Raw genomic sequence first — 21,839 nt, 5'->3', positions numbered from 1 at the left:
GCTCCTGACTAGAGATGAGCGAACACACTCGTCCGAGCTTGATGCTCGTTCGAGCATTAGCTTACTCGAAACTGCTCGTTGCTCGGACGAGTATTTCGCCAGCTCGAGAGAATGGCATCTCGCGCCGTTGTGATTTTTGGCGGCCAGAAACAGAGCCAATCACAAGCCAGGAGACTCTGCACTCCACCCAGCATGACGTGGTACCCTTACACGTCGATAGCAGTGGTTGGCTGGCCTGATCAGGTGACCCTGGAATAGACTAGCCCCTGCCCGCGCTCCTCGGATCATTCTCTGTCTGGATGCCGTTAGGGAGAGAGCTGCTGCTGGTCAGGGAAAGCGTTAGGGTGTTCTATTAGAATAGTGTTAGTCAGGAGTGATTCTACAAGAACCCAACAGCCCTTCTTAGGGCTACAATAACGTTATATATATATTTTTTTTATTTACTTGTGGCTGGGCTTGCTGGCACTAGTAGTGCAGCTAGTACCATATTGTGAGGAATTTGCAGGGAGACTTGCGACGGTTGTGTTTAGCTCCTAGTGACACACATATCCACCTCAAACACTGAAGTGGGACAATTTATTAGGGGTTTGATTTAAATTAGGCACAGTCTGCTCATTTAATTTTTTTTTACGTTTATTTACTTTTATAACTCAAAGTCATCAGGCACAGCACAAAATCCAGTTGTGTGCTGTCAGTGTAGGTTAGAAACGAGCCATAGCAATAGGATAGCATCGTTTTGTTTAAAAAAAAAAAAAAAAAAAAAACACAAAAAAAATTAAATAAATTTACAGTTTACACTTTAATTTTGAAAATGTTTTACCCGAGGGCTAGGGGTAGAGGACGAGGACGTAAGCGTCCAACTACTGCAGGGGTCAGAGGCCGTGGTCCTGGGCGGAGTGAGACACCACCTGCTGATGAGGGAGCAGGGGAACGCCGCAGAGCTACACTCCCTAGGTTCATGTCTCAAGTTACTGGGACTCTTGGTAGAGCATGGTTGAGGCCAGAACAGTGCGAAGAGGTGATGTCGTGGATTAGGGACAATGCTTCTAGCCATTTGTCCACCAGTCAGTTTTCCACGCAGTCCACCCATGTCACCAAAATCAGCACTCCTCCACCTCAGCATCCTTCCCCCCAGTCTGCCCCCTCCCAGGAAAATTTGACATTTGAACCGGCATACTCTGAGGAACTGTTTTCTGGACCCTTCCCAGAGAGAAAAAATATCACGGGTTATGGGGATAAAACATTTATTTAATTCTTAAAGGTTGGACTTGATGGACTTGCGTCTCCTTCCAGCCTTATATACTATGATACCATGAAACCACTTGTCCGGTTGCTGCTGAGCTATTTTCCGATGCCCAGGTTTTCCACCGGTCGCAGTCTATGGGTGATGATGACATTATTGACGTAGTGGAAGAAGTGTGTAAAGAGGTGTCGGACGATGAGGAGACACAGTTGTCAGACAGTGGTGAAGTTGTTGTCAGGGCAGGAAGTCCGAGGGGGGAGCAGACTGAGGGATCGGAGGATGATGAGGTGACAGACCCAAGCTGGGTTGATAGGCCGGGTGAACACAGTGCTTCTAAGACGGAGGCGAGTCCTATACCAGAACAGGTTGGAAGAGGCAGTGGTAGGGCCAGAGCTGGTGCATCAGCGCCAAATGTTTCACGTAGTCAAGCTCCCGTGGCGAGGGCTAGATTTTCAGAAGTCAGCTCTCCATACCCCAGACGCTGGAGCGCAAAAGGAAGTATAGTGCAACCCACCCACACGCCCAAGCCCTCAACGTCCACATCTCCAAACTGCTTAGCCTGGAGATGCTGCCCTATAGGCTGGTAGAGACCGAGGCCTTTCGAAACCTCATGGCGGCGGCCGCCCCTCGGTATTCGGTCCCCAGCCGCCACTACTTTTCCCGATGTGCTGTCCCAGCCCTGCACAAGCACATGTCAGACAACATCATCCGTGCCCTGACCAACGCCGTTTCTGACAAGGTCCACCTGACCACGGATACGTGGACGAGTGCTGCCGGGCAGGGCCACTATATATCACTGACGGCACATTGGGTTAACTTGGTGGAGGCTGGGACCGAGTCTGACCCTGGGGCTGGTCATATACTGCCGACACCGAGGATTGCGGGGCCTACCTCGGTCCAGGTCTCAAAGGCCTACTATGCCTCCTCCCACCCCTCCTCCACCTCCTCCTCCGAATTACCATCCGTGGGCATGGCGCCATCAGTCGGTAGCTCTAGGCACAGCAGCAGTGCCATCGCTAAGCGACAGCAGGCGGTGCTCAAATTGCTGAGCCTAGGCAATAAATGGCACACAGCCCAAGAGCTATTACAGGGCATCACGGCACAGACTGATCTGTGGCTGGCACCGCTGAACCTGAAGCCAGGCATGGTTGTGTGTGACAACGGCCGTAACCTGGTGGCGGCTCTGCAACTCGGCAGACTGACACATGTGCCATGCCTGGCCCATGTGTTAAATCTCATAGTTCAGCGGTTCCTCAAGGCATACCCCAATCTGTCTGATTTGCTCACGAAGGTGCGCCGCATCTGTGCGCATTTCAGGAAGTTCAGCACAGATGCTGCCACTCTCAGGGCAGCACAGCGCCTCCTCCAACTGCCCGCTCACCGACTGTTGTGCGACGTGCCCACGAGGTGGAATTCAACATTAACCATGTTATCCAGAGTTTACCAGCAGCGCAGAGCGATTGTAGACTGCCAGATGTCAACTTCCACCAGAACTGGTAGTCAGGTCAGTCAGCTTCCTCAAGTCTACAATGAGGAGTGGACATGGATGTCTGATATCTGTCAGGTGCTGAGTAACTTTGAGGAGTCTACACAGATGGTCAGTCGCGATGCCGCCATCATCAGCCTAACCATCCTGCTGCTTGGCTTGTTGAAAAACTCTCTGGTCAGCATGAAGTCGGAAGCTTTGCGCTCGTCACAAGAGACAGGGGAAGATGATTCCCTTGTTGATAGCCAAAGCACCCTCAGGTCTGTTTCTCAGCGCATATCGGAGGAGGTGGAGGAGGGTGAGAAGGAAGAGGAGGAGAATGTTGGTGAGACAGAAGAGGTGACCATTGTTCAGTCCTTCACTGTTCAGCGTGTATGGGCAGAAGAAGAGGAGTTGGAGGATGAGGAAATGGAGAGTCAGGCCAGTGAGGGGAGTGAATTCTTGCGCGTTGGGACTCTGGCGCATATGGCAGATTTCATGCTAGGCTGCCTATCCCGTGACCCTCGCGGTCAAAGAGTTTATTCCAGCACCGATTACTGGGTATTCACTCTCTTGGACCCACGGTACAAGCAAAATCTTTCCACTCTCATCCCTGGAGAGGAAAGGAGTGTGAGAATGCATGAATACCAGCAGGCCCTGGTGCACAAGCTGAGTATTTCAACAGTATTTCCCTTCTGACAGCGCTAGCGGCAGAGGGCATACTTCTGCGGGACAAGTAGCGAGGGAGAGTAGGCGAGCAGGCAGCTTGTCCAGCACTGGCAGGGGTACGCTTTACAAGGCCTTTGCCAGTTTTATGTCACCCCAGCAAGACACTGTCACCTGTCCCCAGTCTCAGCAGAGTAGGGCTGATCTTTACAGAAAGATGGTGACGGAGTACGTAGCTGACCATACCATCGTCCTAAATGATCACACAGCTCCCTACAACTACTGGGTTTTAAAGCTGGACATGTGGCACAAACTGGCGCTGTACGCCTTGGAGGTCCTTGCCTGCCCTGCCGCTAGCGTGTTGTTCGAGAGGGTTTTCAGTGCAGCTGGTGGCATCATCACCGATAAGCATACATGCCTGTCGACTGACAGCGCTGACAGGCTGACGCTTATCAAGATGAATAAAGCCTGGATTTCTCGGGATTTCCATTCTCCACCAGGTGAAAGAAGCTCAACCTGAATAATTTATGCACTCCTCCTCCTCATTGTCCTCCTCTCCTCTCCTTTGTACACTAAAGCAGAGGAAACTGGCTATTTTTTGCCAGGGCCAACTGGCTCTAGCTATAGTACTCTATGTATTTAATTTTTCTGGAGGGCCACCTACCCGGTCCTCTGTTTTAAACAATTTTTGGGACTGCCACATACAGGCACTCAATCTAGTTAATTTTTCTGGAGGAGCACCTACCTGCTCCTCTGGTTTGAAAACTTTTTTGGACTGCCACATACAGGCACTATCCAAATTAAATTGTCTCCATAGCAGCCTCCACACCTCGTCTTTTTAGCTGCCTCCACACGTTGTCTCCGTTGCTACCTCCACACGTCATTGCCATAGCTTCCTCCAAAAGTCGTCCATATAGCTGCCTCCATACATTGTCCCCTTATCAAACAAGCTGTGTCAGGCAGAATTTTGGGTTGTTTTCATGGCTTCCACATCAAACTTGTTAACTTTGTCGCCACCCTGCTGTGTAATCCACAAAATATACTGGCAAACTTTTATCATTTACCGATATTATTTCAGCGCTTCTTGCGCATCTGTTTACATTCCCCTCACCCGCCATAACCCAAACTTATAAGAACACTACTACACTTGATCTTATACAAAAGGTTCTTAGAAGTGCTGTTTGGGGAGTAGCCGAGAGACAGGGGTTTGGATTGGCGAAAGCTTGCCTGGCAGCGGAGCGCCAGCTCCATGCCAAGATCCAAATAACATAGTTTTAACTGCAGCACCTTTAATCTACTACTATTTCACTGCCTCCATACATCGTCCCCTTATCAAACGAGCTGTGTCAGGCAGAATTTTCCGGTGTTTCACCAGATACATAGTGGAACACGGCCCATCTGTCGTCACCATGCTGGAGACCTGAAGTCTCAATCATAGCAGCGCAATATGGATGCCCCATACTGTCGCTCTTAATCATGGAAGTCGTCTCCATGGCTGTCTCCACATGTTGTCCCCTTATCAAACGAGCTGTGTCAGGCTTATTTTTCGGGTGTTTCACCAGATACGTTATGGAACTTGGTCACTATATCGCCACCATGCTGTGTTATCGACTAAATATACCGTCAACCTTTTGTTCACATAGGAAATCATTTCAGCGCTTCTTGCTCACCTCCTTTTGTTCCTCTCTGCCACCCATTGGTTTGAAGCCTGAGTCCATTTAGGGTATGTCGCCATGACACTCTCTATCCTGCCGCCGCTGCCTCTGCATGCCGTCCCCTATAGTATCAGGGTCAATTATTGCATGTTTTAGATGCTATCTAGCCTCATTCGGTCACTCTGTCATCGCCATGCTGTTGCCCATAATTTTGGCATAATGGTAAGGATTAAGCAGCCTGAGAGGCATCCATGCATGCTGCCCCTGCTGTTTCCTGTCCATTTCTGTTGTGTTTCCATCCTTTTCTGAGGTTCCCAGGTGTTTGGCCAAGCTTCCCTGTGCAGAGCCTTGGTCCCCTGGAAAAATGCTCGAGTCTCCCATTGACTTCAGCATCGGGAAAAGTTTGTCTCGAATAACGAGCACCCGAGCATTTTAGTGCTCGCTCATCTCTACTCCTGACTTCTCCCGTGAGTTTGTGGTCCCAACAGATGCGTCTGATGTAGGTCTGGGTACAGTTATGTCTCAAGTAGTAAATGGGGAAGAGCACCCAGTAATTTATCTTAGCAGGAAGCTGTCCCCAGCCGAGAGAAATTATGCCATTTTTGAGAAAGAATGTCTGGCCATAAAGTGGGCACTAGACTTCCTCAGGTACTATTTATTGGGAAGGAGGTTCAAACTAGTGTCAGACCATGCCCCACTAAGATGGATGCGGGAGAAGAAGGAGAAAAATGCCCGGGTCACCCGCTGGTTCCTGGCCCTACAAGATTTTTCTTTTACGGTGGAGCACAGGCCAGGAAAAATGCAGGGAAATGCAGACGCCCTGTCAAGGGTGCATAGTCTGGTGGCTAAAGGTGCCATAACCCCCAGCTTTTGTCAGAGGGGGGTATGTGAGAAGGTACAAGGAGCTATTATTGATGGCAGATATGTGTCACCGAGGTGCCTGGGCTCAGTGAAGTGAGCCGGTTAATGTTTGGTCAGGAACCTTAGGTTTCTGACAATTGTTAATGTAGCAAAGCTGCTTAATGCAGTTGATCCGGGCCGGCTTTCATTGGAGTAGTCAAGAGCAGGGTGGGTGACTACTCCTACATATCCAGGCCAGGTTTTGGCTGAGAGATAAAGCCAGGAAGCTCAGGTGAGCTGGGGGATGTGTTTGTAGTCTGGAAGTCTCTGCTATACTGCATGCAGAGCTGGAGGGGTTACACAGCCAAGGATACGCAATAGTGACATTGTCGGTTTATGCTGCTGGATGGATACACCACCTACAAAGGATTGAGTCAAGCCTGTTTATATGGACTGTAGTTTCTGTTATATGCTGAAGCAAGCTATTCTGTTTTTGAAAGAAATAAAACAGCTACCTGGACTGTTACTGAAGTTGCCATTTGAGTTGATCCCCTACACCACTTAAACAGCTTAAAGAGCCCAATGGGTACAGTGCTTGGAACAGTACATAATGTTACAGTAAACAGGATGGCTATTTATAATAGCAAAAAGGGTAACAATGTCCATTTCCTAAAAAGAAAGGCATGATATGCACAGTAGCATTGATGAAGAGTTCTTTTAACCTGAAAGAGAAGGCAATGTATTGGCACATAAGCAAAATGTCTCTCAAGGGAAGGCATATTGTGCACAAAAATAAACTTTTTTCTCAGCGTATTTGGCTATAAGTCTGTCAGAGAGCTCTGGCACAGAGAGTCCATCCTCTGGGCACAGTCCTTGGTGAAAAATCATACAAAGGGTCTCTTCTTGAGGTGAGGGACACAGTCCTTTGAAGAAGAGGCTGCGCACTGTCAGCAGAGAGGGTTGCTTTCATAGCACAATGGGGGGAAAGTTCAAGAAGAGTCTCTTGACTTTGTGATAAACATTTAAAAACGCATGCATTTTAAAAACACACAGGTTTTTAAACGGACTGAAAACACTTAAAACGGTCCAAAAACAGGACATGTGGCATCACCCTTAGGCCTCATGCAGACACACCTATGCTCGCCCAGACCGTAGCCCAGGTCAGGCAGAAGACGAGCACTACACACCCCTCCCGCCTCCATAGAGGAATGCAGGGCCGGCGCTGTAATACAGTGAAATATAGGACATGTCCTATATTTCTCCATGCATGGTCACGATGTGGTGAGACAATGGTCCACATTTATTATTGGTGAGGCAAACTGCACTAATGTGCAGTGTGCGCCATGTTCATGATTTTGGCGCCCAAAACACATGAACTGCAACAGAAAAAAACTTGTGCACTTAATCAGTTTAACGGGCTTGCAACACATTTGTGTCAGACTTCTGACATCATTGTGGCGGCTGGTGCGAATATGCACAGGAAGCCTCTTTCTATCCACAGTATAGTGTCACAGCTTACTAGTACAAACACTTCATAACTATGCAACACCCCCCCACTGGGGCCTAGCCTTTTCTTGGTGATCCGGAGGCAGCCGGGGCCCAGAATACCGGAGAGGCTGGCTAGTGCGGCCTTGGCCACAATGTGGTCACAGTGCTTGGTATGGGGACCGGAGGGCTGACCTACAGCCTGGCAGGTCTCCAGCAGGTGGTGTTTGCAAGAAATAAGGAGGGAGAGGCTGACTCCATGGGGCAACCCCTAAGTGTCTGTAGGATTAGTCTCTGGGTAATGGATGAGAAAGCCTGTGATGTTAAACAGCCATATCCAGGGATCAGACGGAGGCAATGTTGTGCAAATCAACTTACAGTTCTTTATTGAATAGCAGGGAACGGCTAAACACGATGAAACAGCAGATTCTTGGATGCTGGGGTGCTCATGGAGAGTTGGTCCGCAGGAAAGGTGCACACAGCCTAAAAGTAGATGCAGGCTGGGCTGGTTCAAATGGAAGAGGGAGTCCAAATGGTGGAATCTGCAGTTCGGCGCTTAAGTCTCTGGGTGCTAGGCACTAGACCTGAGGCACTAGAAGTTCCTGGGATTGATGGCTGTGGCAGCACTGAAGGTGTGATGCTCACTCTGTCTCCTTGGGATCAGACCATGAGGTCTGACTCTCTCCTCTGACTGACAATGTGCTTCCACCTATCAGGGGTTTTTATACTCCCCCTGGTCAGGTGGTAGTACCTCTCCAATCACATTCCAGCTTTCATAGCAGACATATTGGAGCAGATTTATCAAGCTGTCTGAAAGTCAGAATATTTCTAGTTGTCCATGGCACAGCTCAGCTTTCATTTTACCAGTGCTCATAAATATTTTAAAGGTGAGCTGTGATTGGTTGCCATGGGCAACTAGAAATATTCTGACTTTCAGACAGCTTGATAAATCTGCCCCATTATTGATTTATTGCATACACCAGTTAACTGTTGAATATCCAGGCAGTATCTACAGCTACAATTACACTAAGTTCTCCTAGCATTATCCTCTGAATGAGTTGCGCAGGCTCACCAAATAGATCCTGACATGGAGTCGGCACTATTCGCAACTACCCCCTGCCTGTATGTACTAACAAACAGGGACCAACAGGGCAGCGCCAGCCTGTATGTACTAACAAACAGGGACCAACAGGGCAGCGCCAGCCTGTATGTACTAACAAACAGGGACCAACAGGGCAGCGCCAGCCTGTATGTACTAACAAACAGGGACCAACAGGGCAGCGCCAGCCTGTATGTACTAACATAATTTAACATTAATTTAAAAATATTTACTATAAATTCCACTTTTAACCCCAAATAAGTACAGGTGGTCCCCTACTTAAGGACACCCAACTTACAGACGACCCGTAGTTACAGACGGACCCCTGTGCCCACTGTGGCCTCTGGTGTAGCTCTCTGAATCCTTTACTATAGTCCTAGATTGCAATCATCAGCAGTAAAGTGACTGTAATGAAGCTTTATTGATGATCCTTGGTCCCATTGCAGCAAAAATATTTGAAACTCCAATTGTCACTGGGGCAAAAGAAAAAAATTGTCTAGAACTACAATTATAAAATATACAGTTTCGACTTACATACAAATTCAACCCAGGGACTGCCTGTATATGAATGAAAATGTTTAAAAACTTTTATTAGGTTTTAACTAACTCTATGGGGATTATTTACTAAGGGTCCCGTGGCCACATTTCCGCGTGGGTCTTCCAACTTTTCGGGGATCACGTCGCCAGGACAGGCATTTAGAAGAAGATTCTGTCACACGTGACAGAAATCGGGGGGCGGGTTCGGACTGAGCGTGGGATTTGACTTTACAAATGTGTTGCAAGCCATGTACTTACATATACCAGGAAGAAGAAGGTGAACTCCGGCGGACCTAAGCGGGGAGTTATGTAGGCAGGATATTGGGCGCACGCTCGTAGTGAATTGCGGCACAATCCATGATTGTTGGACAATCCGGATCAGGGATTGCGACATGGACAGGTAAGTAAATGTGTCCCAATAAAAACATCTTATAAAATTTTAAGGTAGCACACAAAAAAGAAAGTTATTGGCCTTAAACCGCCGGTCACGAATATTCGCTAAAAATGCCCAGTTACTAGAGCCTTTTCAGGACACAACAGTAAGAAGTTAAAGGAAATTTACCATAAAAATTCATAGACTGTCAGCTCTTGTGTCACCTCCTCATCGTCATAGAATGTAAGCTCTTGTGTCACCCCCTCATCCTCATAGACTGTAAGCTCTTGTGTAACCCCCTCATCCTCACAGACTGTAAGCTCTTGTGTCACCCCCTCATCCTCAAAGACTGTAAGCTCTTGTGTCACCCCCTCATCCTCATAGAATGTAAGCTCTTGTGTCACCCCCTCATCCTCATAGAATGTAAGCTCTTGTGTCACCCCCTCATCCTCATAGAATGTAAGCTCTTGTGTAACCCCCTCATCCTCATAGAATGTAAGCTCTTGTGTCACCCCCTCATCCTCATAGAATGTAAGCTCTTGTGTCACACCCTCATCCTCATAGAATGTAAGATCTTGTGTCACCCCCTCATCCTCATAGAATGTAAGCTCTGGTGTCACCCCCCTCATCCTCATAGAATGTAAGCTCTTGTGTCACACCCTCATCCTCATAGAATGTAAGCTCTTGTGTCACCCCCTCATCCTCATAGAATGTAAGCTCTTGTGTCACCCCCTCATCCTCATAGAATGTAAGCTCTTGTGTCACACCCTCATCCTCATAGAATGTAAGATCTTGTGTCACCCCCTCATCCTCATAGAATGTAAGCTCTGGTGTCACCCCCCTCATCCTCATAGAATGTAAGCTCTTGTGTCACACCCTCATCCTCATAGAATGTAAGCTCTTGTGTCACCCCCTCATCCTCATAGAATGTAAGCTCTTGTGTCACCCCTTCATCCTCATAGAATGTAAGCTCCTGTGTCACCCCCTCATCCTCATAGAATGTAAGCTCCTGTGTCACCCCCTCATCCTCATAGAATGTAAGCTCCTGTGTCACCCCCTCATCCTCATAGAATGTAAGCTCCTGTGTCACCCCCTCATCCTCATAGACTGTGAGCTCTTGTGAGCAGGGCCCTCACTCCTATTGTTCCATATAACTGTTTGTACTCTGTAATGTAATATTATATTTGTATATGTCCCCTATGATTTGTAAAGCTCTACGGAATGTGATGGCGCTATATAAATAAAGATTATTATTATAGATTATTATAAAATCCATCATGATAAAGCAGGAACAATAATCCATGGCCTCCTTCTTTCCCAAATTTTCAATTTTTGCTAATGAGTCAGAAGGACCTTTGGGACTGTTACCAGGGTCTCTTTGTGCTGCAGATTCAAAGAATGTTACATTGTGAAGGAGTACTTCTCCCTACTGTGTGCTGAAAGTGAGATGCAGAGAAATTACATCAGGCAGAGAAATATTTTGACAGTAATCCATGATGACAGTAATCCATAATTTCCTTTAAATTGCATTCCCATACAAATCTATAAGAACATGAAAGCATAAGAAAAAATAAGAATGCTACACAGTTGTCATTTAATATAATGGGGAAGATTTATCAAGCTGTCTGAAAGTCAGAATATTTCTTGTTGCCTATGGCAACCAATTACAGCTCAGCTTTCATTTTACCAGTGGTCATAAATATTTAAAAGGGAGCTGTGATTGGTTGCCACGGGCAACTAGAAATGTTCTGACTTTCAGACAGCTTGATAAATCTGCCCCAATGGGGCAGATTTACTAACCCGCACTAAGGCAGTTCCTCCGACGTCTACCAGGTGTCGCTGCTGCGCTGAAGTCCACCGAGGTCTGCCGGAGTTCACGCTCCTATTCCTGGTGAAGGTAAGCGCGTGTCCAGCGACACTTTTTTTTTTTTTTAAATGCGACGGTTTCTCCAAATCCGTCGGGTTTTTGTCTGGCCATGCCCCCCGATTTCCGTCGCTACAAACCGATCGCGTCCGCCAAAAACCCAGGGCAATTCAGGAAAAAATGGTGCAAATCGTAAATATTCGGGTAATACGTCGGGAAAACACATATCGGGAACCTTAGTATATGAACCCCAATAATAATAATAATTCTTTATTTATATAGCACACACAGATTACACAGAGCTTGCCAAATTAGCCCCTGTCTCCAATGGGGCTCACAATCTAATCAACCTACCAGTATGCTTTGGAGAGGAAACCCACACAAACACGGAGAGAATATACAAAGTCTTTGCAGATGATGACATGGGTGGGACTTAAACCCAGGACCCCAGCACTGCAAGGCTGTAGTGCTAACCACTAAGCCACCAGGTTGTGACAGCATTCGCTAAACTTATGCTTTTGTGGATTCGCAAATACAGTTGACACACAGATCACACACATACTATTTATGGCTCAGAAACTGATTACACACTGATGACACAATGGGGCACATTTACTAAGTGTGCCAGTTTTCTGTCGGACTTTGGACATTTTTTTCACTGCTTGCACAGGTATTTAAGAACTGTCCGACACATATGCGATGCAGGCAACCTGACACAACACAAAATTCTGCACTGAAACTGTGCTAATTCGGACCGTGGGCCACACTTATCATGCAGTGTCCGACAGAATTGTGTTGCACCCCGTATGTTTAAGGTGCACCAAAAAGAAGTTGGTGCTTTCTGTTGGGGGGGTGAGGGAGGGCCAGACTCATGAAGAACATGCGCCAGAAATCATGAATCTGGCACCCTCTGCACACTACACAGGCAAACTGCCCTGTTAGCCTGCACTTCTGTCATTATATTCTATTCTGTGTCATGTACTGAGAAGCAGGAACATTTTTTAACACAAAATAAACAAAAGTAATGCTATTTTCATACAAGCTTTGTTTTTATGGCTTTCAAAGTGCACTCCATAATACACTTACACTTACATCCCTTTATTCTATTGGTAAGTACAATCACAGACTTTGAATAGCTTTCAAAACAATTTTTAAAAAAAACTATTTTATATCACCATTTTCTAACACCTGTTTTTTGGGTGAAGTAAGAAGTTTTGCGGGACAAGGTGACGTTTGCATTGATAAAATGTTTTAAAATGTACATCCTTTTACTGTATATACTCGAGTATAAGCCGAGTTTTTCAGCACAGCAAACAATTTTTTTGCCTGTGACGGGAGGGGGGGGGGGGGCATTACGCAGAGCCAATGGATAGAAGAAGACCTGCCGGAGGGGGCGGCGGAAGGTGAGTACACGTTTTGTTTTTTTCCTACAGGCATGGCTGCAGACTATATACAGGGGGGCAGGGGCTGGCAGGCTATATACTGGGGGGGCTGTGACCAATGCATTTCCCACCCTCGGCTTATACTCAAGTCAATAGGTTTTCTCAGTTTTTTGTGCAAAAATTAGGGGTCTCGGCTTATACTCAGGGCTTTTATTCCAATATTTGTTGAAATGATGTAAAATATGCATTTTGGACAATCTGCAGGGGATAAAATGAAGCTATAGAAAATTAAGAATAAGCTGAAGAACTACAACTTTGAGCAGTTCTTTCAGCTGCTGGGAGTTGATTTCTCAGATTCAAATTACTCATGTGAATTGTAATGCATTTTATTTCTGTACATACCTATTGCTCTGTGCAGGAGGCCTTCATCATGGTATTCCTGCCGCCGTGCACATCGGAATGAGGTAAGGCCTGTTCTTAAAAAGCAGGCTGTGCTGAAACCCCAGTGATAACGCTTCAGCGTTAGTTTCTCCCGTCAGTTTCTCCCGTCCTTCAGGCAGCACTGATTGGTAAAGAGTCAGGAGTCCTAATTATGACAGAAGAACGCAATAACAATGTTAATTAGCAATAAATCAATTAACCAACTGCCCAATAAGTATCTTAGGATTCAAGGAAGAGGTGTGTTTATTTCTTCAGTCCTAATTAGGTTTACTACCAGTATCCTCTTACTCCCCAAAAGCCTGGGCTGTGGTACACATCCAGCAGGGTAGTAGCAGATGTCTTAACAGTGCAATACTGGTGAAATTACATTCTGAGGCTGTACTTTTTCCCCTGTTGTGGCGGAAGTTCAGTGTTTGTTGGAGTTCAGGATAAACTCCTCTACCGCGTCTCCTATTAGAAGCTGGGAACCGCTGTCTTCTCAGATATGGCTTTTGAGTAATGGGAGGTCAGCTTTGTTTTGCACTCAATACACTGAGCAATAGCTGCCGTATTGACGCATCTCTCCCTTTCCTAAAGCCACCATCTGCATATTCATGTACTGTAAGGTGGTTTCTATATTGTTATGAACAAAGCTCTTGCTAACCTTAGGGCTCAGCGCCTCCTGGGTATCCTTCTCTCATGTCAACTTCTGTGTCTGGGCATGAGTTCTGTTATGTGGCGCAGTACACATTACTGCCATTAGGAGCTGTGCTCCCTTTGTACTATTCTGTATACATCTGTGTACCCTTACCTGGGCTGTCCATGCATTGTCTCTCCTGGAATTTTTAGCACATTTTAAAGAATTAATTTGTTATCAATAAAGTTTTTCAATTTTTTTAAGACTATCATTGGCATGGATTTCCCTCTTTTCGTCTAGTTTTTGGTATTTATTTAATATTTGTGAGGGCCACCTCTGACCACTCTGGCATAGTGGAGTAACTTTTATGATTAGGTCTTAATTGACCTCTGTTACTGGTAGTATTGTTAACTATTGTTTTGTTTTATTAAATTAATTTAGTTTCCCACAAGTAAATCCACAGAACAGTGCACATACAGGATGTATATGGTGACCAGCCTGGTAGCTTCCATCACATGGAGGAGCAGGGAACATGTAATAAGTGGTAGAAATCATTAGTACACCAGTTACAGGCAGTCTATAGCCTGTGCTGTGTGAACACTAAGGGTTAATAGCATTTCTGGACAGAGCTGACACTGCCGATGACAAGGTGGGAAAGTGAACAGTGAGAAGAGCAGAGACAGACAAAGTTCTGTATAATCACAGATTGGGATTGAGGGAGTGAACAGGGCGATCTTGTACCTTCTGTGCAGGAGACATCTGCATATACACTCACCGGCCACTTTATTAGGTACACCATGCTAGTAACGGGTTGGACCCCCTTTTGCCAACAGAACGTTGATACAAGGCAGGATGGATCTATGCTTTCATGTTGTTGACGCCAAGTTCTGACTCTACCATCCGAATGTCGCAGCAGAAATCGAGACTCATCAGACCAGGCAACGTTTTTCCAATCTTCCACTGTCAAATTTCAATGAGCATGTGCAAATTGTAGCCTCAGTTTCCTGTTCTTAGCTAAAAGAAGTGGCACCCGGTGTGGTCTTCTGCTGCTGTAGCCCATCTGCCTCAAAGTTCGACGTACTGTGCATTCAGAGATGCTCTTCTGCCTACCTTGGTTGTAACGGGTGGCGATTTGAGTCACTGTTGCCTTTCTATCAGCTCGAACCAGTCTGCCCATGCTCCTCTGACCTCTGGCATCAACAAGGCATTTCCGCCCACAGAACTGCCGCTCACTAAATGTTTTTTCTTTTTCGGACCATTCTCTGTGAACCCTAGAGATGGTTGTGCGTGAAAATCCCAGTAGATCAGCAGTTTCTGAAATACTCAGACCAGCCCTTCTGGCACCAACAACCATGCCACGTTCAAAGGCACTCAAATCACCTTTCTTCCCCATACTGATGCTTGGTTTGAACTGCAGGAGATTGTCTTGACCATGTCTACATGCCTAAATGCACTGAGTTGCCGCCATGTGATAGAAATTAAGTGTTAACGAGCAGTTGGACAGGTGTACCTAATAAAGTGGCCGGTGAGTGTACATCCAGCTCTGCTACATTCACTAAAACATGACCTTCTCCTCTGTGAGCAGAGGGCAGCAGCTCCGCCCCTCCCATGAAACCGTGGCTTGTTTAATGGGAACCTGTCACCATGAACCTCATTTTCACTAAAGACAGGTTGCAGAAGCTTATTACACCTGCAGTACAAATATGCCTCTCTGCCTTTTCTAAGCATTTGCAATACAAAATAATTGTGTGTTATAACTTACCTTGCATCCTGATAAAATCCTGGGGTAGTCTCAGGGGCTGGACAATGGTTTGGACGCATTTCAAAAAACAATATGTGACTTGTCTGTGTTACTCGCTCCTCAGAGCTTAGCCCCCACCTTTGTGCTCCTGTACAACTGTACCTCCTGCTCCTTCTCAGAGGTCACAGCCTGGTGAGATGACATAAGTGGGGGAGGGACAGAGCTGTACAGGAGCACAAAGATGGAGAAAGCCTGGAGCTCAGACAAGTCACATGTTGTTTTTTGAAATGCATTAAAACCAAAGCCCAGCCTCTGTGACTACCCCAGGATTTTATCAGGATGCAAGAGTAAGTTATAACACAAAATTATACTGTACTGCAAATGCTTAGAAAAAGCAAACCGGCATGGGCTTTTACTGTTTTTAGTGAAAATTAGGTCCCTGGTGACAGGTTCCCTTTAACTCTGCTTCTCTGTTGGATTCCAAGGCTTATCAGCACATGGAGAGGAGGCAGCCATTACAGTAATGAGGTAATGTGAGGGCTATAGCAAGGAAACTGCATATACGTAATAAAGATAATAAGCAAAGTTGTTTTACATCCCAAGAGATATTGATTTGTGAAAAACAAAAAACCTTTACAGTTACTCTTTACGACTTACTGCTAGGGTATGATCTCTGCACCTGCCAGGCAGCCGAGCCAGTTTGAGCTTAAGGTTTGTTTCTTTCCTTAATGTCCTTGTTTCTTCATTTGGCATGTTCTAACATGTGTTGTTTGTGTTACAGATACCCAGACTTGGTAAAAGAATGAGAAAGTTACGTCATAGAGACTGTATTAGCTGTGAGCAACCTATACCGGATAATTGCCCTGATGACGTTTGTGCCCCTTGTGCAGCTCCTGCTCAGACTTCAGGAGGAGATGTCTTTTCAGTGGATGAAGGAAAAAATGTCTGGTGTATTTGAGATGAGTTCAAAGAAAAAGAAGTCTAAAAGACATCATAAATAGAGATGAGCGAGTATACTCGTCCGAGCTTGATGCTCGTTCGAGTATTAAGGTACTCGAAACGGCTCGTTGCTCGGACGAGTATTTCCCCTGCTCGAGATCGAGCATTTAATTAAAAAAACACAGTGAAGAACAATGAAGAATAGAATAAAAACAGTGAACACAGTGAACACAGGATCATTTAAGTGAAAAACACAGTGAAAAACACAGTGAAGAATAGATTACAGATGTTCGGCACATCTGCTTACTTGTCGGGAGATACGCGCGGAACGGTGCGAACAAAATAGTATGTGAAGAACAATATATATGTGTGAAGAACACATTGCAGAACACGGTGAGCAGCACAGAGACAACGAGGAGCAGCACAGAGACACCGGGGAGCAGCACAGAGACACCGGGGAGCAGCACGGAGACATGGGGCAGCGGCAGCACGGAGACATGGGGCAGCGGCAGCATGGAGACATCAGGCAGCGGCACGGAGCGGCACGGAGACATCGGGGCACAGAGACATCGGGGCACGGAGACATCGGGGAGCGGCGGGGAGCCGCACGGAGACATCGTTGCACGGAGACATCGTTGCACGGAGACATCGTTGCACGGAGACATCGGGGCACGGAGACATCGGGGCACGGAGACATCGGGGCACGGAGACATCGGGGCACGGAGACATCGGGGAGCGGCGGGGAGCCGCACGGAGACATCGTTGCACGGAGACATCGTTGCACGGAGACATCGTTGCACGGAGACATCGGGGCACGGAGACATCGGGGCACGGAGACAGCGGGGCACGGAGACAGCGGGGCACGGAGACATCGGGGCACGGAGACAGCGGGGCACGGAGACAGCGGGGCACGGAGACATCGGGGCACGGAGAGAGCGGGGCACGGAGACAGCGGGCACGGAGACAGCGGGGCACAGAGACAGCGGGGCACAGAGACAGCGGGGCACGGAGACAGCGGGGCACGGAGACAGCGGGGCACGGAGACAGCGGGGCACGGAGACATCGGGGAGCGGCGGGGAGCCGCACGGAGACATCGTTGCACGGAGACATCGGGGAGCGGCACGGAGCGGCACGGAGACAGCGGGGCACGGAGACAGCGGGGCACGGAGACAGCGGGGCACGGAGACATCGGGGCACGGAGACAGCGGGGCACGGAGACAGCGGGGCACGGAGACAGCGGGGCACGGAGACATCGGGGCACGGAGACAGCGGGGCACGGAGACAGCGGGGCACGGAGACAGCGGGGCACGGAGACAGCGGGGCACGGAGACAGCGGGGCACGGAGACAGCGGGGCACGGAGACAGCGTATCTCCCGACAAGTAAGCAGATGTGCCGAACATCTGCAATCTATTCTTCACTGTGTTTTTCACTTAAATGATCCTATTCTTCACTGTTCTTCACATCTGCTAAATTGTCGGGAGATAATATACGCGCGGAACAGTGAAGAATAGATTGCAGATGTTTGCATACATCTGCTAACTTATCAGAAGACATTCTTTTCAATTAATTAACACATTTTATTCCCGAACCATGGTCCCTTTGAAAAATGCTCGAGTCTCCCATTGACTTCAATGGGGCTCGTTATTCGAGACGAGCACTCGAGCATCTGGAAAAGTTCGTCTCGAATAACGAGCACTCGAGCATTTTAGTGCTCGCTCATCTCTAATCATAAACCATTGTAGGCAATCATCTTCTATATCTTCTAGCAGCTGCTCAGAGGTCCAGATAATTTCTGGGCACAGCCCTGACTCAGAAGGAAGTGTTATGGAGACAGATGGGTCTCATAATGACTCGGTTAACCAAGATGCACTTTTTTATTTTCCCAGGAAAAAAGCCAAAGTATTGCCTAGTCATCCGGATCTTAAAGTCCTCTTTGAACAGGGTGGGTCTAAGCCTGAAAAAATATTTGAGTTGGGGTCTCGTTTTCGAGCATCATACAATATCGACCCTAATGAATCTGAAGAATGGGAATTGCCTCCCAAGATTGTTTCTAACAAGTCTAACAAAATTTCCTTTGTTAGACTTTGTTGCTGCACCAAAGTCTAACAACAGGTGAATATTAATTATAGACCTCCGCTACCTAAACAGGTTCTTGACCAAAATTGCATTCAAGTTGGACTCCATAAAATCAGCCACCGCCATTCTACAACAAAGCAACTACATGGCCAAAATAGACCTGGCCAATGCCACATTCCCATCAGGAGAGGTCACAGGAAATATCTGAGAATAGCACTCTTCTATAACAACTGGGTTTCCTAATCAACTGGGAAAAATCCCTTCTTCTTTCAACAATCAGGATTCAGTTCCTGGGGTTTATTCTTGAGAGAATCTTGAAAATCAAGCAGTCCGTGCACTACCTTTATCAAGACAAGATGCACAACGGTCAGGGTTCTGGGTCTGATGACTTCAATAATAGAAGCAGTTCCTTGCTCAAAGGCACATTTCAGACAGCTACAACTCAACATTCTGGCTGTTTGGAACAAATCTCCATCGGGACTCAACAAACCCGATTGTGCTAACTCCTCAAACCAGAGTCAGCCTCAGTTGGTAATTGAGGAAGAATTTGGCGGACGGCAAATCTTTGTTTTGTTCAACCCCAGATCCTGACAGTCGATGCCTAATCCTCAGGTTGGGGGGCCCACCTCAGCAATCTTTGGGTTCAGGACAAATGGAACTACACAGACCGGACTCTGTCCTGGAATCAAAGAGAATTGAAAGCCACTTATTTAGCCCAGAAATTCTTCCAGACACAGCTAAAAATCCAGCATGTGAAGGTATAGACCAACAATCTGTCATGTTTTAATTACATAAACAAGCAAGAGGGTACCAGGAGCAGACCCCTCATCAAACTGTCAAAAGATTATTTCCTGGACTGAGAAAAAGGGAAACATTTTCTATGAGACCGCTCATTCAGAGGATACTTTACAAAAACAAAGAAGAGAGACTGAATGCAATTCTGATTAGATGGAGTTTTTCCATTCATCGCCACAGAAGCTACAGCTTACGGCTTGGAGATTGAGACCCCAAGTCTCTAGGTCTTTCATCCAGAGTAATAAAGACATTGGGGCTCATTTACTTATCTGTCCGAGGAGTTCACCCAAAGTTCATTGTTCCGACTATCATGCACTCTGCCGCAATTCACTAAGATTGTGGTCCCGATAACCTGCATGTGTCACTTCCCTGCTCAGGTCCGACAGAGTTTACCTTCTGCTTACTGTTGCATCTTGCGACACAATTTTAAAGTTACACCCCGCGAGCTTCTTATATTCTTATAAACCATGCAGTGTGGCAGTGCCCATCTACTCTGTCCCCAAGTATACTTAAAAATTGTGCAGGGCCCATTCCCACCCCCATCCCAAATATACTTATAAATTGTGCAGGGCCCATATGCTATCACACAAAAGGAAGAAAACCGAGTGGGACAGCGATAACAAAACATCCCACAGCAGATTTTTTGGAGCATTAACTTGAAATCAGTCCAGGCAATGAGGAAGGAGGACAGGATTAAGCGCTTGTAGCGCGAAACGGGCCGTCGCCTCTTGCTTTATTCCTCTCTCCTGTAGCAAAGTTTTTAAAGCGATATGGAATAAAAGACTGATTTTACTTCAACAGCGGTGAGTGCCAGCTCTTTCTTTCCTCTTGAATGCCCATATGCTACCCCCCTCCCCAAATATACTTAAAAATTGTGCAGGGACCATATGCTCCACCCCGGACCCCAAATATACCATACTAATAAATTGAGCAGGGTCCATCTAGCCCACCCAATATACTAATAATATGCAGTGCCCATCCAGCCCCAATACCCTTCCCCCCTCCCTCCACCCTCCAAGGCAGTACATATTATATATACCTCACAATTAAGTTTATATATAGTTCTGACAGTATTCTACTCATTTATCAATAATACTGGAAAGCCGCTGCCCCAAGTAGTGGCTTGGTGCTTGGAAAAAAAATGTTAACATACATGGCTGGCGCTGGCACAAGCTCCACCGGCCAACTCTCTGCTATTCCTCTTCAGGATGCTTATTGCGAGGAGGATGCTCACTTTGTGCACAGCACAGGTAGTCTCGTGACCTCCATGCGCCACTGCTCATACTGCGCAATGACGTCATTGCGCAGCCTGTGCAGTTCAGCAGCAGCATGTGATCAGCCGGTTATATGCTGTCTTCACTGTCTGGCCCCAGACCTGCTGTCAGCCCAGCGTTTGTGCTGTCTCTTTGCCGCCCGGCTCAAAACCTGTCGGCTTAGGGCCCTAGCATGCACTGCTGCTTCTGTCAGTCGGCCCGACCAGCCTCAGACCGTCCCCGGATCTGTCAGCCCACCGGGAAAGACTCCGGTGGGATAAATGGCCAGTTGGCCCCTGGTCTTAGCCATGTAGGAGATGTTGGAGGGTGATCAAACTGATCCAATTAATACAGGTAATTAGTGCAGAATAAGGGGGCTCCTTAGAGAAAAACTAACAGATTTCTCAGTTAAAGTATATCTACAATAAAATTACAGACTTCTTCATTCTTTCAAATTTGGCAATGTATAAGATACTTATTGTCCCCACAGTGTGTTATTTCCTTGTATTTTCTTGTACAACTATTTAGATTTTCTTTCATTTCATGTAATTCAATTTAAATAGCAACCATTATTTTAAACAAGTTTATCAACTATTTGCCACCTCTAGGTTCCTCAGACAGGGAAGTCTGTCTCCACCTACACAAATAGAAATGCTCTTGGTGACAGCAGTCCATGTATTTCTGCTTGTCTTGCAATGTCTCGGCACGATTTGGCTCTCCTGCTTACATGCACCTTGTTTGGTAGGTTTCATTAGGTTTCATATTTTTATCTGCTTTTGTTGATACTGATGATTGGATAGGAATAATGTGTTTTTTAGACCGGTGTAAAGTAGAACTAGACAGTCTCTTCTGTGGCAGATTAATCTGTCAATCTGTTAATTAATTGTATCTGATGCTGGATGACTAATCTGCCGCATTATAAGACTAATTTCAAACCTCAATTTCAAACCTCCATTTCTTACCTCCATTAAAGTTAATAATGAAGGTTTAAATTTAAAATCCCATTGACATCAATGTAAATTAAATGTCATCCATTATGTTCTGTTTTTGGGACGGCAAAAATGACTGAGCCTGCATTACTTATCCTCTGATACCTACTAAACCATTACAGATTACATAAAATTTACATTGATGTCAATGGGATTTTTAATTGATCAGTTAAACAACTGTTCTTTATCTTTTTTTAACAGAGGTAAGGAAGGGAAGTTTGAACAGTAGTGTGAAATCAGCATAAGACTGTTGAGTCGTATTTTGCACCTCCTGTTAGTTGGTCTAGTTTGCTGTAATACAATATTGTATTTTCTGGTGCTCGGGCTATTTTCTGTCTGTTCATGCCCCCTAATCACCGAGGACATGCCCCTTTATGGG

The 21,839-nt window shown here is 46.4% G+C and overlaps 1 protein-coding gene across 1 annotated transcript in view; it reads left to right on the top strand.

Annotated features, from left to right (window-relative positions):
- Positions 1 to 21,136: 21,136 nt before the first annotated feature.
- The window catches only part of LOC140068933 (5-hydroxytryptamine receptor 3A-like), a 30,281-nt gene continuing 29,578 nt past the window's right edge, over positions 21,137 to 21,839 (top strand). The window contains exon 1 of the mRNA XM_072114282.1: positions 21,137 to 21,212. Within this exon, the coding sequence (XP_071970383.1) occupies positions 21,167 to 21,212 (46 nt within the window). The 5' untranslated portion in view covers positions 21,137 to 21,166. The remainder of the gene's footprint in view (positions 21,213 to 21,839) is intronic.

This window comes from Engystomops pustulosus, chromosome 7 (assembly GCF_040894005.1).
Source record: "Engystomops pustulosus chromosome 7, aEngPut4.maternal, whole genome shotgun sequence".
Classification (NCBI taxonomy): domain Eukaryota; kingdom Metazoa; phylum Chordata; class Amphibia; order Anura; family Leptodactylidae; genus Engystomops; species Engystomops pustulosus.
This window is presented reverse-complemented; position numbering and strand designations above follow the sequence as displayed.